The sequence below is a fragment of the Protopterus annectens genome, chromosome 8.part0 (assembly GCF_019279795.1).
Source record: "Protopterus annectens isolate FY-2018-M chromosome 8.part0, PAN1.0, whole genome shotgun sequence".
Classification (NCBI taxonomy): domain Eukaryota; kingdom Metazoa; phylum Chordata; order Ceratodontiformes; family Protopteridae; genus Protopterus; species Protopterus annectens.
Window position 1 is genome coordinate 456,478,656 of NC_056741.1, and position 23,061 is coordinate 456,501,716.

Genomic DNA, 23,061 nt, shown 5'->3' on the forward strand with positions numbered 1-23,061 from the left:
TAGACCTGATCATTACCAACATGGGGACTCTATGCTCCACACCAGAAGTATATCCCTCATTGGTAACATCAGACCATAAATTAATTTCACTGGATGTCCACATCCCGACCCCACCCCCAGCCCAGAAAACCACAGTGAAAAACTTCTCACTTCTCAAAACCGAAGTGGAATCCTTCAAGGCCCCAGGGCCAGTGGTAACTATGGCCCAAACTGCAGAATCCTATATAAACGCATTCTACGGACATCTCCAGGAATGCATGGATCATGCTATCCCAAACAAAACCAAGACCCAATCATCCAAAGGCAGGCGTCCTGTCTGGTGGACCCCTGCCATAAATAAACTGTACAACAGAAGGAGGAAGCTACTACATGATAGAGCAAAATCCCTAATAGGGAAGGCATCTCTGATCAGTACTAGCAAAAAATTACGATCCCCTCATAAAATCCTCCAAGGCCAGCTTCGAGAGAAAAATTGCACAGGACACCAAAGAAAATCGTAAGGCTTTTTTCAGTTATGTTAGAAACCTGGGATGCAACTCCCAGACTTGTTCTGAGTTGATTCTAACTGACAAAAAATACACTGAACCCACAGACATCGCTAATATCCTGGCAGACAGGTTCAGTGCAAACTTCTCCACCCCCTCCCCCCAAAAGAGCAAGTATCTATCCCGGCAGAGGGCTGCCTCCCAAACATCTCTGATGCTCAGGTGAAGGCTGCCCTCTCCAAAGCAAAAAACACTGCTTCCATGGGACCAGATGGCATCCCAGGTTGCGTCCTACATGAACTCCAAGAGGAACTAATCCCTCAAATAAAACAGCTATACAATCTCAGCCTCACTACAGGATATGTGCCCACAGAATGGCTTACAGCAACAGTGGTCCCACTCCACAAAGGTGGAGCCTCTACGGACCCTGGAAACTATCGCCCCATAAGCCTCACTAGCTTAGTCTGCAAGGCTATGGAGAGGATCATCATGGTGCTCATAAACAAAGACATTGGGGACCTACAGACACTAGATCCTACCTAGTTCGGCTTTGTCAAGGGCAGATCCTGCCTTTTGAACCTGGTTGACTTCTTCGAAACAGTCACCAAAGCCATAGATGAAGGGAAGGTAGTCCACACAGCCTATCTGGACCTTGCAAAGGCATTTGACACAATACCCCACTCGGGCATCATAGATAAGCTATCCAGCTTAAATATAAACCCCTATGTCACAAGATGGGTCACAAATGGCTCAAAGACAGAACCCACAGAGTGAGAGTTGCTGGAGCCATGTCAGACTCGAAACCGGTCACAAGTGGCGTCCCACAGGGTTCTGTCCTGGGACCACTCTTGTTCGGTATATACTTTTCCGAGGTACAGGCAACGTGGGAGGACTATGGCTCACCAAGTTCGCAGATGACTGCAAACTGGGCGCCATAATCAACTCTCCAGCTGACACAAACATCCTTCAAAAAGGTCTCACAGAGACAGATAACTGGTGCCAGCGCCATGGTTTAAAGTTAAATGCCAAAAAATGTATAGTCATACCCTTTGGCAAAAACAATGTGCCCACAAATTACCACATAGGCAGAAACCCATTAAGTACAGAGAAAGTTATTAGGGACCTGGGGACCCAAGTTGATAGCAATCTCTCCTTTGAAAACCACATTGCCAAAGTGGTTAGAAAGACCTTCTACATAGCCCACCTCATCACGAAGGGTTTCACATCTAGATCAAGAGAGGTAATCGTGCCCCTTTATTCATCTCTCATCAGGCCCATCATAGAATACAATGCCCCTTTTGGGATGTACCTTACCCGACACCTGCAGCAATTAGAAAGACCCCAAAAGTATCTCACCAAGAGGATCAAGGGTCTCAAACAGATGCCATGTGCTGCTTGGTAAACAAACTCCAGCTCTACTCAGTTGCATACCGCCTACTTCGAGGCGATCTATGCCTGACATACAAAGCTATGTCAAATCCAGAATTAATGGACATGCTCCACCTCAGTAAATCTAAATCCCTTAGAGCCACACGCTCGAGGGACTTGAACCTCAGCACAGAAATAAATAGAACTTGCTGGAGGGACATGTTCATAACCCAGAGGCTCCCTTCGCTCTGGAATAGAATTCCAGTTCATGTGAGGCAGAGCACCTCACTGAATCTCTTCAAGAAGATTCTCGATAGGTGGATGGGGGATCGTAGGTTTGTCCCAGGGATTACTCCCGTGTCACTATTAGACAGAGGCACAGTAAACTAAACCTTAAAAAGGGCACAGTATACTCAAATCAAGGGGTGGCGTAAGCCATACAGAATCGGGCTAGGCTTATAATTGCCCCAGGGCAGATAGCCTAGTATGAACCTATGAACCTATAAGATCATACCCTTGTCGATTGTGATACTGATGCGTATTATTTAGAGGACTACAATATGTCAACAGTTATAACCAGCTGACAGATCTGAGAATTTTTTGAAAGCACGCATCTTGATTACATTTCAAGAACACATTAACAGTTATGGTGTTCTTTGTAGTACAAGTGCCATTATACATTTGCTGGAGAAATTTTCTGGAAAATTTCAATGTTTCAGGGCTACGGTTCTATTTTGTTAGGTACCACCAGTAGGCCTTCATAGCCATCAGACAGCTCATTTTTGTCATTTGTTACATAGTAACAATTATGCCCTGTTTCAGCTGACAAACTGTAAATATTGCATTATTTTACTATGTACTGTTATGAGATCAGAATTAAAAATACTTCTCAGAGAAAGTGGTATATTGGTTATTTCCTGCAGTTTGATAGGTTAAGGGGAAAAAATACAAGTGCAGATTGAAAGCCACACATTAGGGATATTGTCTCCTTGTCCTTAATGCTGTTAACCTCTGCACTGTATGCTATACTGAGTATCATGGTGTGTCATATAAAAAGATTCTGAAAGTTTTAGAGAGATACTGTCAAGTATAAGTGGTGGTCGTAGTCAGGGGCGGCCCGTGCTATCGGACTGCCGGTCTGCAGCCCCCTCAACCTGATAGTACAGATAAAATAAAAAATAAAACAAAAAAAAAATTTTAAATTTTGCGGACTTCTCGCATGCGCACTGCTGCTGAGACAGTCTAGTGCATGGAGCATGCGCACAGCAGTCCTGATTGATAATCATGGACAGGAGCGCTCCCACAAGTCTATGCAGTTTTAAACTGCATAGACTGCTTGGGAACTCGCTGGGGAAACGCGTCGGGGTCGGACTGCAATGTCGGCAGTCAGGGGAAGGATCGGATTGGAGTTTGCTGCAGGGGAAGATCTTGCGACGGGCAAGGTAAGGATCTGGATTGGAGTAGAGTTCGCGACGGGCAGGGTCGGGTTTTGCGCGGGATTTCCTTACTGGATGTATGGTGGCTGCAGTCTCGTCGGGATGTACGTATAGTGGTTTTATGGACAGGGATTTACTACAGGACCAGGTGAGTGGAGTGTGTGGTTTTGCTTTTACTACAGGACCGAGTGTGTGGTTTTGCTTTTACTACAGGACCGTGTGTGTGTGTGTGTGAAAATGCCTCAGGTGGGATGCACTGGTGATTAGACTCATGGTGGTGTGGTAGGGAATACCTCAGGCTTGAACCCTGTACCTTGTATGCAGGTGTTAAAGACCTGAATTCCCTACCCACCACCATTTGTAAAAAAATTGCAGATTTTTGCCTCATATTTGATCTGATCTATTCCTCATAATATCTGTGTTTTTTAAATATTGAAATGCTTGAAATTTGATGGTGCAGTGGTAGCAGTGATGCCTCATAGCTATAGGTTCTTGGGTTTGGTTCTTGGCTGGGGTGCCTTCTTTGTGGGGGGGTCTGTATCTTCTCCCTGTGTTTGTGTGGGTTTGCTTTTGTGTCCTCCCATGTTACAAAGACATGTCTGCATTATTTCTTCCTGGGCCTCTGCTGAGAATTGTTTTTTTTGTTCCAAGCCAAACTGTCCTGATTAACAAATGTTAAATAAAATTGACAGGCATTTGAATTTCAGACTTCAGGTTTCTGAATGTTTAATTCCTTGCATATTTGATGGTGCAGTGGTAGTATTGTTGCCTCACAGCTATAGGTTTTCTGGTTTGATTCTTGGCTGGGGTGCCTTCTGTGTGGAGTCTGCATCTCCTCCCTGTGTTTGTGTGGATTTGCTCTGGTGCCCTGTCATTTTACAAAGACGTGTCTGCAGTATTAATCCCTGGGTCTCTGCTGAAAATTGTTTTTGTTCTGTCAGCAGTAAAATTGACAGGCATTTGAATTTCAGACTTCATGTTCTTCAGAATACATAGTAACACAACCTTTTTTCTAGCAATTTTCTAAGTTTATAAGATTAATATTTTAAATTTGTCCCTATTTTTGGGACTGTATTCCCCCATTATTGGCTTCGTCCAGGTTTTTGTGCTAAGGTTGACCGCTATGGCAAGAACTGAATTCACTGAATATGTTTGAGGGCTGTATTCCCTCATTACTGGGTTTGTCCAGGTGTTTTGTACTAAGAGGTTGACAGCTATGGTGAGAACTGAATTCACTAAATGATAGCCATTTAAGTTTCAGTCTTCCTCTCTTTTACAAAGCAGCTGATGTGGCATAGTGGTATGTTACTCTGACTGTTTTGCTCAGGGACTTTGGCAGTAAAATGTATGGTGGTAACACAACATTTTATTCTAGCAACTTTCCAAGATTATACAAGCAATGTTTAATGTGTCCCTGGTTTTGGGCTTTGACCCCCAAATGCATTTTGGCTTTTTCCAGTTTTCTTGTGCTGTGAAGTTGAGATGCAGCTGAGTATTGAGTAGATTTTACAAGGAGCTGAGAGCTGCAGGGGAACAGAAGTTTAGTGCTTTGCCTTGTTAATACTATAGCACAACAGGTTGTGTACTTGCTTTTGATGCAGAAGGCTGTGGGTTCTACTCCCACAAGAGGTGGATGCTGCCGTACTGAGAATATTCTCCTTGGTGAAGATACTAACTATGAGTCTGTTATCAGTTTGCCATCCATTTCCTCTTGCAATATTATTACTAGCTTATCATATTTTAATGTAATATAGGCAATTTATTCCTGAGGGGCAACAGACACTTTATTTTTCGATGAAACCATGAAATATAAAGGTGATTGCTAGCAGCAACCTCTTCATTAGTTACAGATTTCTTTAATGTGGAATTATTTAGATGACTTTACTTCAGAGATTGTGCATATTTACTGATAATGGACTGTAGAATTGTGCATATTTACTGATAAAGGTGGACTGTAGAATTGTGCATATTTACTGATAATGGTGGACTGTAGAATTGTGCATATTTACTAATAATGGTGGACTGTAGAATTGTGTATATTTACTAATAATGGTGGACTGTGGAAGTCTGAGTAGACTTTTTTATGATAAATGTTCTCAATTGGGCAGTTTTGCCAGTATGGGTGCATACGTTTTGTTTCATTGCTTACTGGAAAAATGTTCAAAACAAATTTAAAACACCCTCTAACAACTGTACTGTATTGTACAAGGAATATAATTTTAGTACAATGAGGAAGGTGTATCAAAGAGCACATGTATGTTTCATATGCGAGGGGCCTATGATTTGAAACAGCCCAAAATTAATCTTTGTCTGCCACTGGCAAAATGTATTTTCTTTGAATGTGGGTTTCAATGATGTTTCAATGAATGTGAGTTTCAAGGGCAGAGAAGTTTTAATGCTAAGTTTTCATTGTGAGACTGCATTGCTTTGTTTAGCAGATGACTTAGTGTTTGTGCTGTAAAATACAAAATAAAACTTTCAAATGAAGTCCAACTCATCATAGAAGTAAAGCAGTATGCACATTAGTGTTTATGGTAAATGGAGTGAAATAGCCAAGTAATGGTTCATTGGAATGGCTGCAGAGGCTCCATTCAACCATGATTTTGTCAGGGCCAGGGGGGAAGGGCAGCAAACTCAGACAGGCCCAGCTGAACTATACCTCCCAACTGTCCAGATTTTCAAAGAATGAATAGATTTTTGCTTCTTATTTTGGTTTGTTCTTCATAAAATTTGTAGTTTTCTGGCAAATCATTTAGGAATTAAGTCACTAAATAATGATACACTGAGTTTCAGACTTCATAACCTTCAGAAAAATGCATGCTAAAGTAAGAGCTGTTCTATCAACTGTCTCAATTTATACAAGAGCAATTTTTAGTACTGTTTATATGTGCCCCCAATATATTTGGCCTTGTTCAGATTTACTGCATTAACAGGTTGAGAGGTACATGCAAATAAATTGCTTTATAGAATTAGGCATAGCCAACCTCTCAACTGTCCCCGATTTTTGGCTCAAAATGTTGCTCTTCCCCCTAATAATCCCTCCGCAAAATAGCAATTTTGGAAGAAAACATGGAGGGTTTACAATTAAGAAATAACTGTAATAATCAAAGTTATAGATTACTTAGTTGAAATGCATGTAGATTCTTTTATTTTGTCAGCTGCTCAAGGTAGCAGTACTAATATTAAAGTGTCCCTTCCTTGGCAGGTTCCCAGCTGTATTGTGTGTCTATTTTATATTTTTGCATCCCATTTTTCATAAAATTGTGTGTTTTGGCAAATTAGTGACAAATCACTAAAGACTGAAGTTAGAAAATGACAGACATTTGAGTTTCAGATTTTATACCCTTCAGAAAATTCATACTAATGCAAGACCTATTCTATTATCTTTCTAAGTTTATTAGAGCAGTATTTAAAAATTGGCCTTATTTTTGGGCCTTTGTCCCACTTCTGTGTATGGCTTTGTCCAGATTTCTTGCTCTTGAGGTTGAGAGGTATGACAAATGTGTCAGGGCCATCACAGTCAGCCAGAGACATTTCAAATTGTGACATACTTGTTGCACCCCACTCCCCCATGTAGTGACTCTGGATGTGTCCAAGCAAGGCAAGGAGTAGTTGTGTCTACCTTGGATGGGGAGGACACACTGCATAAGTACTACAGTGGCTTTTCATCTGTCCTTGATTTTGCAGAATGGTCTGGTTTCTGTCATTTTTTTGTACTGTTGATTTATGCTTATTACTCAGATTTATGCTTATTACTCAAAGTGCCTGTTGCTCTGTGTTTAAGTAGCAATGCTTTAATGACCATAAGGTAAGCTTGTCTGAGATCGTAAGATGCAAGTAAGCTTTAATAAGCATACTGTCAAAGAATTGCCAACATTGAAAGCCTTTCTGTTGTTGCCATGCAGAGAATACTTGACTAGATAATGTATAAGCCTTGGGTATTAAAGGACAGGATTCCATTATTTTAAAAAGCTCATTACACTTGTTGGAGACTTCCAGTCATCTCTACAGACTTTACCCGTAAACTAAACAGAATGCCAATCATGTGTGGTCCATAACCTGTACAGTAATCCTTTAAGCAATGTATCTTGAGCTTGTTTCTTGTTTGCTTTTCATTTTTTACTTTGAGCATGTTTTCCCCATGAAACAAGTTGTCAGGCAGCAGGTCTTTTTTGGATAAGAAACATTTTTACAAGTGGGGGTATCACAGAGATTTCTACTTTCAGCATGTTACTTGGTACTTTAATAAAGCTGAATATATTATAATTAGAACTACAGTGCAAGGAGAAGTGGTTTGAGTTGAGTGCTTCTGGTTTTTCTTATACTTGATTTTGACTGGCATTCCAGTAATGTATTTAAAAAGTAATTTATTTTTTCATGCCTCACAACCTTTTGTTTCCATCTAGATATTAAGTAAGCTGTCATGCAGCCAATACATTGAAATATTTTTATTCTCCTACACTTATTTTTGTCTTGATTGGACTTTCATGATGATGGTTTGCCACCCAGGGCAGCGTATTTAATTAAAGTTAGTTTTTGTGGTTTTGTGCATAGCTCCTCCCCTTTCTAGTTGACCACACCCCTTCCCCTTGACCCCACCCATTCAGCTGTCTCCTGCAGCCCCCCTGTGATTTGAAGTCACCAGCCGCCACTGGTCGTAGTAAGGTTAGATTTTCCATTAGAAACTTACATGGTACAACATTTCATAATGTTAATTTTAAAATAAAAAGTTCAGAGCTTTATGTGTAACAAAACTATCAAAAACACGAAGATATAGTGGTGCCGTGGTTTCAGATCCAAAATGAGAATGTGTACTTCTGTATGTGAAAGGGATATATGCCATAAGTAGACATTTAAATTATTTTTTCACTAAAATTCAACATGCAGATGCCTCGCTCCCTTTGAAACTAAGCGCATAGTCTAAGAATATTCTGTAAGTAATGTCTGAATATAACTCCCTTAAAATTTTAAGTGAGTGTGTCAAACCAATTTAGATAAGGACCTACAATAATTAAAAACAATCAGTAGGGACAGCCTTCTTGAAGATGGACAATAGTGAAGATGCAGAAAGGACTGCCTCGGTAATGAAATGATGCAAGAATCTTTACTAGAGAAGCTTCACCTGACAAGAATTTCAGAAGAAAATTAAAAAATTTTTAGGATGTAATACTGTTGTTAGTCAGTAGTTATGTTACATACCTCCATAATAACTGTTTGCTATACTACTGATAATTTGATATTTACAATGTACAGAAAACCTCATTTTATTTTGTTTTGTTTTGTTATTTATCAGTATGTTTGTGTGGTCACATTTTCAACAATCCTTGTGAGCTTTTAAACTAGGCATTTTGGAATTCTGCTCTTGAAGCACTACAGAATGCAGATGGTTTTTACAGCTTTGGCATTAGAAAAAAGCCTGGTTGTGGGATGTTAGGAGACTCATTGGGGAGTGAAAAGGCACATTAATGTATGCATTTGAGGTTGAATGTGATATCCTTGTAGTGTATTCTGTGTTCCAGTGGACTGGGGAACATTTGTTTTGCACCAGAACTATATGCACAAGTATACTAAAGACTAGTTTGCATCTTTCCTTAAAAAAATCATTGATGTCATCTGAGAGATCAGTGTTTTTAGTGGGGGGCGATCAGAAGTATAAAGTAGGCAAGGCTGTTTTGCAAGGTCTAAAAAATTATTGTAATAGCAGATGTTCCTCGTGTTTCACTGTTGCAGTCATTACATTTGGGTTATCTGCTTGCAGGTAGCCCTCAGTCGGCCTGATTAACAAAGTCTTGGTTCCTGCATCGGTTGCTGTCCCTTCTTCCATGACGTCAGGGGTATAAAACATGCAGCCGACGCCATTACATCAGTCTTTCTTGCCATGGGAAAGCCAGAGAAACACATTCATTTGACAACCTACTTCAAACAAGTGGCCACAAAAACCCTGCTATCTGCAAGACAAATACTGCAAGCCTTGGGGTTCATGGCCTCCTGCATTCTTCTAATTCCATATGCAAGACTGCATATGAGGAAACTACAGTGGTATCTAAAAAGCCTGTGGTGTCAACATTCTCAAGACCTAGAAAAAATGATTCCTATCATACCTTGCCTACACCTAGAGTTCCTTTGGTGGGCAGAGGCCTGCCACCAAAACAAGGGACTACCTTTCACCCATCCCCTGTTGCCCAAACCCTAACAACAGATGCATCAGACTATGCATGGGGGGCTCACCTGACAGGGAAGTGCAATCAGGGAAAATGGAACCCAAGTCAAATGCTCCTGCATATCAATCAAAAAGAAATGTTAGCTGTACAGAATGCTCTGACAGCCTTCAAGGACCACATTCTTCCAGGACAACTAATGGTAAAGACGGACTACACCACTGTTATGTGGTATATAAACAAGCAGGGGGGTACACATTTTTAACCCCTCTGCAGACTAGCCATGGCATTGTGGAGCACAGTCTTGAGCTACCAAGTGCACCTACAAGCTCAATTCCTGCCAGGAAAGTTAAATACACTGGCAGACGGACTAAGCAGAAACCTCATGGACCCACACGAGTGGAAACTGGAACCAAGGATTTTCAACATGTTGACAAGCAAATGGGGGAGCCCAGATTTAGACCTGTTTGCCTCTCCCCAGAACTACCAATTGGACAGATTTTGCATAAGGACTCCCAACAAACAAGCCTGGAAAGTAGATGCTCTGTCCTTCAGCTGGAAAAAAAACCTATCAGTCTATGCTTTCCCCCCTCTGCCTCTGCTTTCCAAAGTACTAATAAAAATCAAACACAACAAACCAAGGATGATTTTGATTGCTCCAGACTGGCCGTGCCAACACTGATACCCCCTCCTGCACAGTGTGTCATGGTTATCTCCATGGCACCTGCCTCAGACTCCTTCCCTGTTGTCTCAGCAGGAGAACCAGATTCTGCACCCTCAGCTTCTAACACTGAACCTTGCAGCCTGGCTAATTACTTAATCTCTCCTTTACCGTCCCTCAGCAAACCTGTGATTGATATCATTTTAGAGGCAAGGAGGCCTAGTACTAGAAAATCTTATGCTGAAAAATGGAAAAGATTCTGTGCCTGGAACCATTCTGAAGGGATGAGCACAGCAGCGCCCAATTTACCTCAGATTTTACAATACTTAACTGAGATGCTTCACAAGGGCCTTTCTTTTTCCTCCATTAAAATCCACGCCTCAGCCATTTCAGCTCATTATAACACAGAACCTCCCCTCTTCTCTCATCCACTGCTCAAGCAGTTCCTCAGAGGGGCCAAAAATTTGAGACCACCCAGGAGAGCTCCACCCCCAGCCTGGGACTTTAACTTTGTCTTGGAGAAACTCACTCTACCTCCTTTCAAGCCAGCTGCTACTGCAGACTTAAAATTTCTTTCTTGGAAAACAGCTTTCCTTTTAGCAATCACTTCAGCTAGAAGGGTATCTGAATTACAGGCCCTTATGGCAATGGAGCCTTTCATCATCTTTCATGTGGAGAAGGTGTCCCTCAGAACCAATCCATCCTTCATGCCCAAGGTGGTATCTAGTGTGGCTCTTAATCAGTCCATTCATTTGCCAGCATTCTTTCCCAATCCACAGAATAAAGGGGAACGGATACTGCATTCCTTAGATGTGCACAGACAACTTAGATTCTGCTTGGACAGGACTAAACCGCAAAGGAAATCTGAACAACTGCTGGTGGCATTTGCTGCAGGGGCAGAGGGGAAGGCTATTTCAAAGCAAACCATTTCTAAATGGATAAGCCATTGCATTCATTTCTGATATAAGCACCATGGAAAACCTATCCCCCAGGGGATCAAACCTCACTCCACCAGGGCTGCATCTACCTCTACAGCCTTTCTCAGAGGCGTCCTTACCAGGGACATCCTAGAAGCTGCTACCTGGAGTTCTGTACATACTTTCACCAAGTATTATAATTTGCCAATTTTCTCTAAATCCAGAGCTGGCTTTGCCAGTGCAGTCTTGCAGGTCCTTATAGCTGGCCCTAATGCTATCTAAATTCCTCCTCCCAACCATAGCTTTGGGAATCTACCCAAATGTAATGACTGCAACAGTGAAACACGAAGAACATAGTACAGTTGTGTACACTTACCATAAATGTAGATGTTTAAGTGTATTCACTGTTGCAGTCCTGGTTACCCACCCTCCAGCCCCCTAACTTCTTTTGGCTATACCTCTATTAAAAGCCTTTTTGCTGTATTTGCTTTTTTGTTGGAGATATATCTTTGTACTTTTATATTTAATTGCTTCCCATTAGGGGGGCACCTGACATCTGGGGCAAGAAAAACTGATGTAATGGCGTCTGCTGCATGTTTTATACCCCTGACGACCTGACACCATGGAAGAAGGGACAGCAACCGATGCAGGACCCAAGACTTTGTTAATCAGGCCAACTGAGGGCTACCTGCAAGCAGATAACCCAAATGTAATGACTGCAGCAGTGAATACACCCGAACATCTACATTTATGGTAAGTGTACACAACTGTACTTTCGTGTACTTTTGTCAAGGGTTAGTCCATACTCTAGATGAGCAACTAATAGTCTGTTTCAGTATGCTTCTTTTCTTTTGGGGATGAAGAAGCAGATGGTTTTGTAGCAGCCTTAAGTTTGGTCCATTTGGTCCCTAAAGGTTAGAGAGAAATTCACATTATAAGTGAAATGATTCAAACTAGGTCCCAGGCTCAAAAATGTTAGTAGAGATAATGACAGCACAGATCTAGTATTTGTGGTTGAACAAAGAACAACATTCATGCCTACCATACCTGGACTAAGCATGGTTGGGTTAACACAAAGTGATAAGTGCTAGCTCCAGTTGCATAGATGGATTTAAGCCATGACTACTATACAATCAGCCTGCATCAGATAGCAGTGTTGGAGCTGACATGAGGAAGACGTGACTGACATGTCTTTGTTGGTTTGCCACTCTGGGATAGGATGGGGTGCATGTCTGGGCACTCATTCACACAGTAGAATCCCCATTGGAGAATCAGATATCGTGTGGAGTGCTGGCTTCAGATGGGAAGGGCAGTCCTGAAGTAGTTACTTCACTTGCGAAGTGAATTACATGCCCTTGCTGATAAGCTTATTGCACCCCAAACCCTTGAGCAGTATAGGACATGCACAGTGAGGTTAGGAATCCAAAATTGCAAAAATCAAACCAACCTTGATGGCTGTCTTAATGATGCCCTTCCTGGCCAACCATATCCCTCTGTTGATGGAATGAATGAGCTGATTGTTAGGAGATGGATAATGATCAGCTGGCAGCATGGGAAAGTACCATAAAAAACGAGGGGCATATACTGTCAATGTGAGATGTGAGTTATCTTACCTCCATTGTGTTTTAGTAAATGAACATTGTTCAGCAGATGTCCATTTGGAATAAACTATGAATGATCCAGTTACTGTGAAATGATTTGCATTTAGCAGTGGTGCCAAACAGCTTGACTTTGGCCTTATTGAAATTTTCAGCTTGTGTGCTGCACACCATTTACACACCACTGCAGTCATTGCTACGAATGAAATCAAAGATTTCCGGTGTGAATCGGAAAAGTAGCCCTCATCTGTGTTCACAGATGATTGATTTAAAAAAAAAGTAGATGGTATTTCAGATGACACCAGTACTTAGAGGATGTCAGAAATTACCCGTTAGTGTTTAGAAATGGTCTTTTACTTTGTACCGTTCATGTTTTCAGAATTTTTGAAAGTCATCTCGTAAAGCCCCTTTCCATACCATTGTCAACATGTGTGCTTAATATTAGCTTTTGGCTACGGAGCTGCAGACCTGCAGACCATAGTCAAGTCCACAGGTATTTTGCCTGTATGTAGACCGTTATGAATGCCCTTCAGGATGGCCTGCTTCTCCTCATTTAGTGAGTCTTGTTGAACATCCAGCATATGTCTTATGAAGCTACTTCTCTTCCATTTTGACCATGGCAAGTTTAATTTTTTTTCTGCTTCATCTTAAACTGACAAATTGGTTTGTTCTGCTTAAGCCAACAACTTGCAATTTCATCCCTAGCCTTGATAACTTCCTAACAAATTAAACAGAATTTGGACATTTTAGTACATCACATTGTGAAGTCTTTCAGGCTTTCTGCATGGCTTTTAAACATTTAACCATAACAAAAACAGTACAATACACTCGTGAGGGTAAACGCACCACTGGACACGAACCAAAAAATAAATAAAAACAGCAAAAATTAACCAGACAGTGGTAGCGACCATGCAGCACACAGATGATATTCAAAGTTCATAGACAGTATGGAGCCAAATATGCAGGAGTAAAAATAGTCCACAGTAAAATAGAAAAATCCAATTTAATGTACACAAACTGGTAAGCGCTTTCACATAGAGCTTCTTCAGGCCAGAAGTAACGTGCCATCTAGCTACATGTGTTCCTAATATACTAAGTTAAACCAATCACATCAGTAATTTAATTAATAGATTTACAAAAGTTAAACAGGTCATAGGTTCATAGGTTCATAAGTAGGTACTAGGCTATCGGCCCAAGGGTCTACGTAAGCCTAGCCAGCAAGGTTCCATAGCTTATGCCACCCAAGAAAGTTATTTTCCTGTGCCACTGTCCAGCAGAGACACAGAAGTGATCCCCGGGGTGTATTTCCTTTTTCCCATCCACTCATCAAGATTTTTCTTGAATAGTGCTAATGAAGAACTTTGCTTGACATAGATGGGTAGCTTGTTCCAAAGTATAGGAAGTCTCTGGGACAGGAATCTATCCCTCCAACGTGTCCTGTTTATTGTGGTGACAAGGCTTAGGTCCCTAGAGCATGTAGCTCGGAGGGATTGGGATTTCTTTAGGTGTAGCATGTCCAGCTGCTCTGGGTTTGACATAGCTTTATATGTTAGGCAGAGATCACCTCTGAGTAGGTGATATGCTACGGAGTAAAGCTGGAGTTTCTTTGAGGCGGTCAGTGTAGGGCATTTGTTTGAGGCCAGTAATCCTCTTTGTGAGGTACTTCTGTGGCCTTTCCAGCTGCTGCAGATGTCTTGTGAGGTGCATTCCAAAAGTTCTTAAAAAGACCTCTCTTAAAGGTGTCACATTAAAGACATATGATAAATTGTTCTAAAAAGCATTTAGATAAGCAGAACTATATTCAAATGCATCATGTAATTGCTTATAAAGCACTAAGACATAAAATTTATATATAAAAAATAATAAAGCGACAGCCAGTAAAATCAAAGCTATTTCTTTACAATAATAAACCTAAGTGCATGTTGAATTTATATTTGATGAATATCCAACATGAAAAACTCATGGTCAATCTATATGAAAATGTACACTATAATTAATATTATACTATATGTATTCTCCTGGACTTGAGGTAGGGCTTCAGGGAAGCTCTCTCATTCAGCCCTTTGCTCCCTATCAGCCCTTAATCTTATAATCCATTTAACCGCCCTTTCCTCTGTGCAATTTCTAACATCACCTCCTCGGATATTCGGTTTAACTATATCTATGACCATGAATTTAAAGGTGTGGTCTTCACTTATCGCCATCACATGCTTGGCAAGAGCATTAGTGGATGATCTCGTCCTTATTCCTTATAGGTGTTCCCTAATTCTGTGTTTAAACATCCTGTCAGTTTTACTGACGTAGAATGACCTACAAATATCACAGACTGCAAGATAAACTACATGTGAGGTGGCACAATCTGCCATGATATTAAATTTAAAAATCTTTCTTGTATTAGGATGATTAAATAACCCCCCTGGATCTATAAAATCACACATATTACATTGTCCACAAGAATGCATACCTATCACTATTACATTATCTGATTTATTAGATGAGTGACACAAAATTCTTTTCAGATTCAACTTATTCTTGAATCTGAAATTTGGTCAATCTCCCAGTATTTCCCTAATGTTGGGGTCGGTAACTAAGACCCCCCCCCCCCAATGTCTATCAGTGACCTCATAGATCTTGCTATTATCCGTGGTGTAAAACATGGGTATCTTTAATTCAGGGGAAGATGTCCTATCAGTACTTGTTGTCACTGAATCCATTTTATCTGAGAAAAATTGACTGGCTCTTCCTAGCCTAAGGGATTCCATATGTTGCAGTCCTTTTTCTATTTCACTAGGTCTATAACCTCTTTTCACAAACCTCTTCTTTAGTGTATTAATTTCTGAATGATAATCCCCATCAGAAACATTAAGGCAGGAGACTTGCATCACTTGTCCTTTAATTACATTTTTAAAAACATACTGCGGGTGCATACTATGTCGGTGTAGTAAAGTATTCTTATGATATTTTTTCTATGGATGCCTTTATTGATGATTCCATTATCTAAACTTTTAATATAAACATCTAGATATTCTATCCTATTTAAAGAGAAAGCCATGGTGACCCTCAAGTAATCTGTCATCCTATTCATATGCTCAGCAAAATCATGGAGCTGATTTATATCCCCCGTCCAGATGAAAAAAATATCCAAGAAACGGCGGTAGAAAGGGATGAAACTTTTATAGGTGACCAAACAAAACAGTGCTTCCTCCTCCCATGATGCTAAAAACATGTTGGTGTAGCTATTGGCAAACAAAGTGCCCATAGCTACGCCATCCCACTGTAAATAGGCCACCTGGTCGAAAAGGAATGCATTGTTCTCAGGGACCACCTCCAAAAATAAACAAATGATGTCTATATGTCTGTGTCCATATTCACTATGCCTACTCAATTAACCGATTCAGCTCCCACCAAATTAGGTATGATCGTGAACAACGATTGGACATCCAGAGTTACAAAAATCAAATCTATGGCTACATCTATACCACTGGTGAAAACTATACAAATCTAAAAGAAACTGTTTGGTATCTTTTAGTACCATAGGGTTGCTGTGTAGCACAGGGCGTAGGAACCTTTTTACATATAGAAAGAATGGTTCAGTACACCACCCCTTTCCAGACACATTCGGTCTAATGGGGGGATCCGTCTCATTTTTATGGACCTTAGGGAGTCCTTGTATAACCGGTATCATTGGGTGTTCAACATCAAGGAACCTATTTAGTTCTTTAGTCAATTGATTACTCTTAACCATGTCCTCTAGCATTGACTTGATTCTATAATTAATAACTTCAACCTCCTCCATGTCAATGGTGGTATAGTATCTGTCATCATTTAACATGGTTCTCATTGATAACCAATATAGTGTACATTTTCATTTAGATTGACCATGAGTTTTTCATGTTGGATATTCATCAAATATGACATGTACTTAGGTTTATTATTGTAAGGAAACAGCTTTGATCTTACTGTCAGTCGTTTTATTATTTTTTATATATAATTTTATATAACTTTTGTGTCTTAGTGCTTTATAAGCAATTGCATGATGCATTTGAATATATTTCTGCTTATGTAAATGGTTTTTAGAACAATTTATCATATGTCTTTAATGTGACTCCTTTAATAGAGGTCTTTTTAAAAGATGTTTAACTTTTGTAAATCTATTAATTAAGTGACTGATTTGATTGGTTTAGCTTAGTATATTAGGAGCAAATGTAGCTAGATGGCACGTTACTTTTGGTCTGAAGAAGCTCTATGTGAAAGCGCTTACCAGTTCGTGCACATTAAGTTGGATTTTTCTATTTTACCGTGGACTATTTATATTCCTGCATATTTGGCTCCATACAGTCTATGAACTTTGAATATCATCTGTGTGCTGCATGGTCGCTACCACTGTCTGGTTCATTTTTGCTCATATTACCATAACAGTTTCAGGAATGTTTTTGTGACAATCTGTGAGATTATTCTGACAACCAGAAAACAAGTGACTTATTTAACAAAATGAAAATATCAACATTTAGGAAACCTCAAAAGAATTAAACTGGTTATATTGTTTACATTATAATCTTGATTGTGAGAAGGAATTTTTTTTTCACTTCTTTGAGGCAACGTGATGTACTGCACCTTTGAAGTTCCGTTTTTACCCCTTTCAGCCTTCCAGGAGCCCAGTTGTGGATCCACATGTTTAACAGTTGTAGATTTTGGATGTAAATTATATCATTTGACTCTCATATTTAGGAGCAGGTATATTAGGCTATTTAGGCAAAATGAACTCATAATTACATATTCGCCACGTAAAATCGACAGAAGTAACTTAAACCAGTTTAAAAAAAAATTCCTAACTAAAGATTTTAGGACTAGTATTAAATTGTCTTAGACAGATGAAAAAGCCTGCATAGACTAATGATGAGATCATGTCTGAGATTAATCTTTTGGTAGAAAGTGGCGTGCTTGAACACACTGTTAAGATTGCCATATATGTGACTTTCAAGCATTCCTATCAAAGATGTCTGTTTTAGTCTGTGGTTAATCTGTAACTCTTGTTTTTTCTTTGGATATTTATGTAAAAATTGTTGGGTGTTTGATGTCTTAATGGTAGCAAAAGTAACAGAGTACAAAGGGTTAGTCCAGATAAAATCACTTTAACTAGCAGTTCTAGGAGATGCTTTCATGCCCTCCTTGTGGTAGGAATAAAGATGTTTCAAGTAGTTTATTCAGTTAAGTAGGTAGATGGATGAGTGTTCTTCTAGGAAAAGTAGTATAGAAACATGAACTTCAGGCAGTTTACTGCTGATAACTGTTCTGTATCAGGTTATTCAGTAGATGAAACAAATTTGTACAAAGCTATTCTTGTGAGAGTGAGTGATTTAATTTTTTTGTCTATTTATTCCTGTAGTAAAGTGTAATCATTGTTTTTTTTTGTTTGTTTTTTTTCACACAGAACATCCAGAAGCCCTTTCCTGCTTGCTGCTTCAGCTAAGGAGGGAAAAGTAAGTGCTAAATTAAAATGTGCTAAATACATATTTTTTTCGTACTCCATCCTTGAGTGTTAAACATAAAAGGTGAACCTCTTGAAAATTAAAACATTCTTCCTTTTTAGTGCAGCACCTTTTATTTGTTTTGATACCCAACCACATGGACTGGTCTAAGGACCATTTCAGCCAGGAAACATGCACAAGGGCAGAATTCAGCAGTAGTAGTTTACTGCAAAAACTTTTTTGCGTGTGCCTTGTATTACATAGCGACATTCTGTATGTTCAGCATGAACATCATACTTTTCTTTGTTTCTAGTAATAAATAATTATGGATAGTGTCAGTCCCTGATTATTCTTGCTAGCTCCAGTTCCCAGGAAATGTATTTTTTGTTTCTGTATTGAGCAGCAGTGGTCACTAAGTAGGAAGAGCAGCATCTTTAACATAAACATTCTAAGACACTGTATATATAGTGGGAGATTGGCATAATGGTTAAGTTGTTTTTCTTACAGACACAAGGTGCAGGGTTTGATTCTCGCATGGGATAATTGGCTAGGCTTCAAAAGGCCCATAAAGGCAGTAAGCCTAGTACTAATCCATAAACCAAGGACTAGGCATTCCGTACAGTTGCACATTTTCTGCCTGTTAGTCGCCTGATTAAATTGTAACTGTTATTCTAAGCCTCTTAGTTTTGATTTAAGCACTTGGACTACAAACTAGTTATCTTACATAAGGAATGTTTGCAGATTACAGTCTTGAGGCAGGAGAGGTAGCTTGCATCCTTCCAAGGTGGGAACTGCTGGTTGAAGGCTTATTGTGTCTGTTATTCTAAAAGTGTCTTAGTTTTGGTTTAAGCATGGGGCTTCAGGCCAGTTATTTTACATTAAGAAGGTTTATGGTCTACAATCTTGTGGGAGAAAAGGGTAGAATCCATGCTTCCAAGCTGGGAATTGCTGGTTAAAAGATTATTGTGCCTGTTATTCTAAGTGGTTTTGTTCTGGTTTAAACACTTGGGTTCCAAACCAGTTATTTTACATTAGGAAAGTTTGTGGTCTAAACTGTTGTGGCAGGAGAGGATAGCCTACACCCATCTACTCTGGAAATTGCTGGTCAAAGGCTTATTGTGTTTGTTATTGTGAAAGTGTCTTAGTTCTTTAAGCACTTGGGCTCCAAACCAGTTACTTTACATTAGAAAGGTTTGTGGTCTACACTTGGAGAGGGTAGCCTCCACCCGAAGGCTTATTGTGCCAGTTATTCTGTCTTTTTCTGGTTTAAGTACTTGGGTTCTCAACCAGTTATTTAACATTAGAAAGGTTTGTAATCTACACTCTTGTGGGAGGAGAGGGTAGCCTTTACCCTTCTGATCTGGGAATTGCTGGTGAAGGCTTATTGTGCTTACTGTCTAGACAGATTTTTTTAACTACTAGAGCACCTTGTTTGATCGTAGCTGAGCGGTGCTTGTCAAGTTGCTTGTTTTGCTGGCTTGTTCAATATTTAAGCTTTCCTCACTTCTCCCTAGTAGATCAGTGGCCATGAATATGCACTTCCTGAATTTCTTTGTAGCCAGTCTGGTTTAGATGGGTATTCTGAGGCATTGTAGCATTTACCTCATATACTCTGACAACCCACTTATTCTAAATAAAGCAGACACTGTGTGCGAGAGGTGTAAATAGACTTTAATGCTGGAGGCAAAACTCTCTCATACAACCATAACTAATAATGTAGAGGTTGTCCGTGACACTTGCACCACATCTACTTCACAAGGTAAAGACCCTACACATAAAACTAATTATACTGAGTCACTTATAGGTAACCTTCTTAAAACACTAAACTCCTGCTCAGTACAATCAAAGAAAGGGTCCTCAGCCATTACTTAAGCAATCCATTAAAAGACCACCTACAGCTACACATAGTAACACTGTATCCAGTGCCTCCATTGCTAAGCCCTTAAAGAAAACCAGCACACAGCCAAAATTCCTGGTTATTGGTGATTCTGTAGTGAGGCACACCAGTGTCCCTCTCACCAAACTGAGTAAGGAGTCACGGTTAGCTGCCTTTCCAAGGCTAGGGTCTGTCAAGTCACACAGGCTCTTAGATCATTGAATCACAGGTACCCGCAGGACTCTGTCATAGTCCTTGTGGGTGTTAATAACATGAGACATACCTCCCTTGACGATATGAAACGAGACATGATCATGTTGTTGTGATATAAAAAAATGAGACCACAATAAATCATTTCAAAACTTTTCCCACCTTTAATGTGACCTATAACCTGTACAATTCGATTGAAAAACAAACAGATCTGTTAGGGGAAAAATATAAAAAATAAAAAACGTACAATAAGCTGGTTAAACTAATACTTTTTTGAAGCACCTTTTGATTTAATTACAGCATTCAGTCTTCTTGGGTACACACCTGCCATCAATTAAAGAAACTCTGATTAACCCCAAATAAAGTTCAGCTGTCCTAGTAGGATTTTCATATTAGGAATTTGTGTCCACAATTCCAAAAGGTACGTTTGGTGCAAAAGCAACACTTTGCATCACCAAAAGAACACCATCCCCACGGTGAAGCATGGTGATGGCAGTATCATGCTTTGGGGTTGCTTTTCTTCAGCTGGAACTGGGGCTTTAGTTAAGGTAGAGAGAATTATGAACAGGTCCAAATACCAGTCACTTTTGGCCCAAAACCTTCAGGCGTCTGCTAGAAAGCTGAAGATGAAGAGAAATTTCACCTTTCAACACAACAATGACCCCAAGCATACATCCAAATCAACAAAAGAATGGCTTCACCAGAAGAAAATTAAAGTTTTGGAATGGCCTGGCCAGAGCCCAGACCTAAATCCAATAGAAAATCTGTCAGGTGACCTGAAAAGGGCTGTGCACAAGAGATGCCCTTGCAATCTGACAGATTTGGGGTGCTTTTGCAAGGATGAGTGGGCAAATATTGCCAAGTCAAGATGTGCCATGCTGGTAGACTCCTACCCAAGAAGACTGATTGCTGTAATTAAATCAAAAGGTGCTTCAACAAAGTATTAGTTTTAGGGTGTGCGTACTTATGCAACCAGCTTATTGTACATTTTTTATTTTTTATATTTTTCCCCTAACAGATTTGTTTGTTTTCCAATTGAATTTTACAGGTTATAGGCTGCATTAAAGGTGGGAAAAGTTTTGAAATGATTTATTGTGGTCTCATTTTTTTATATCACAAAAAACTGGCATTTTAACAGGGTTGTGTACATTTTTTATATCCACTGTATATACACACGCGCACACGTATATTTGTCTGTGTGTCCATTTGAGGGTTAACAGATTAGGGGTAGAACAGGCATTTTGCTTTTAAAAGATATGAAAAAGCTATCCCACAATTCCTGCACAGGTTCGATATGTACTGTGCATGATATGCTTGGGACCATAGCATTTGTAGTTGGATTATGATATCTGTAAAGGGGGTTTATAGGAGAACCCTTAGGCAAAGAAGGAACAAACTTGTTTTAAAAGGTTTGGTACTTCTAGGTGGTATTTATGCATGGGGGTGACCATTCACCATCTCAGCTTTCCAAGGATTCTTATGCTTATTTTTAGAAACCTAGATGTAGGGGTCAAGGTGTCAAAAGGAAAATGAAGCAGGACAAGGCTTGCTACTCCAGACATTTCTCTTCAGTTGTATTGAAGCGGTCCAGGCATGAGGATAGAGAGGCTTTGTAGTACAAAACTGGTAGTTCTGGACAGGGACAAACGTAGGTTTATGAGTAAAGAGTGTGTGTCCTCTCAGTGGTAAAACCCGTCAGGTTTTCCTCTTCCAGGTCTCTCTACCAGGTGCCTTAGATCCAGTCAGTTGGTATGCAGTCTCTTCATAATCATTCCATTTTGGTGGGTTTGGACTATGGCAAAATAATGGATGCTGTTTTACAAGCATAGATGAAAATAGGGCTTATCTCTTTCACACACCCCATCCCTTGTCCAGAGCATAAAGGGGTTCTGTTTTTCTACTGACTATATATTTGTCTTCCTGTAAGGTCCTGTTTTGTTGTTGATTGGGATTAAAACGGAGAAAACCCAACAAGTGCCTCAATGTCTAAGTTGCTGTCAGCCAGTGCCCTTGTGTACAATTTGAGGTCTCCTTGTCCTTGGATGCTGTGTGTGAAATGTTAAATTTAGCTTTGTCACCAAGAGATCTGTTAGCGTCAATGGGGTCCAACCGTTCAGTGCTTTTGCATGTTTTGGTTCCAACTTTTATGCCAACTGGTGCTCTTTCCTACCAGTGTCTATTTTTTTTTTTATGCTGGAGTGGGATACTTATTGTTGACCTCAGCATTAGCATTACATTTTTCAATACAATGGCCTTCCTCTGTACTTGTTCTGATGTAAGATCCTCTTTATTCTGCTCCTGTGGCCCATCATTCTTCTTAGCCTTTTGACAGACGGTCAGAGAGCTGCTGAAGAAATCACTTCTGTTGGTCTGGATCACCTTCTCTTTCTTCCGTATCCTCAAAAACATCCCTCTTCAGATAGGATTTCCAGTAGGCAAATGTAAAAAAAAAGCATATCATTTCCATTCAGGAATATCCTGCTCCAGAAGTAGAGGACAAGTATGAAGGTTACTCCCACCACATTCTCCCAGTGGCCTGAAATTTAGTGAGATTCTTGGGCTATTAGGAAAGAAAAAGGAGTGATGGCCCAGAAATGCTGTTACAGGAGGCTTTCCAGTCCCTCTAACCAACATCAATACGTCCGGATATCAAGGAGGTCAGCTGGTGCCATAACGTCAGATGTTCTTCATCTCACATTGCTGCAGTCCTAACAATTGGGTAGTCCGCTGTCCTCGGTCGGCCCGAATATCAAAGTATAAGGCTGACGTCGGTCAGGGCGCATTTGACTGACGTCAGTACGTCAGGGTACAAATGCGCATGACCGGCGTCATATCCTCAGTCTTTTTTGCCGCATGGTCCGATGCAGAAGCAGTATTGCAAGTG

General features: G+C 40.1%; 1 protein-coding gene across 3 annotated transcripts in view; it reads left to right on the forward strand.

Annotated features, from left to right (window-relative positions):
* INTS3 (integrator complex subunit 3) overlaps positions 1–23,061 on the forward strand; it is a 2,345,436-nt gene that overhangs the window by 1,912,874 nt on the left and 409,501 nt on the right. For all 3 annotated transcript variants that reach the window (XM_044079970.1, XM_044079971.1, XM_044079972.1), the window contains one exon: positions 18,055–18,103. In XM_044079970.1, the coding sequence (XP_043935905.1) occupies positions 18,055–18,103 (49 nt within the window). The remainder of the gene's footprint in view (positions 1–18,054; positions 18,104–23,061) is intronic.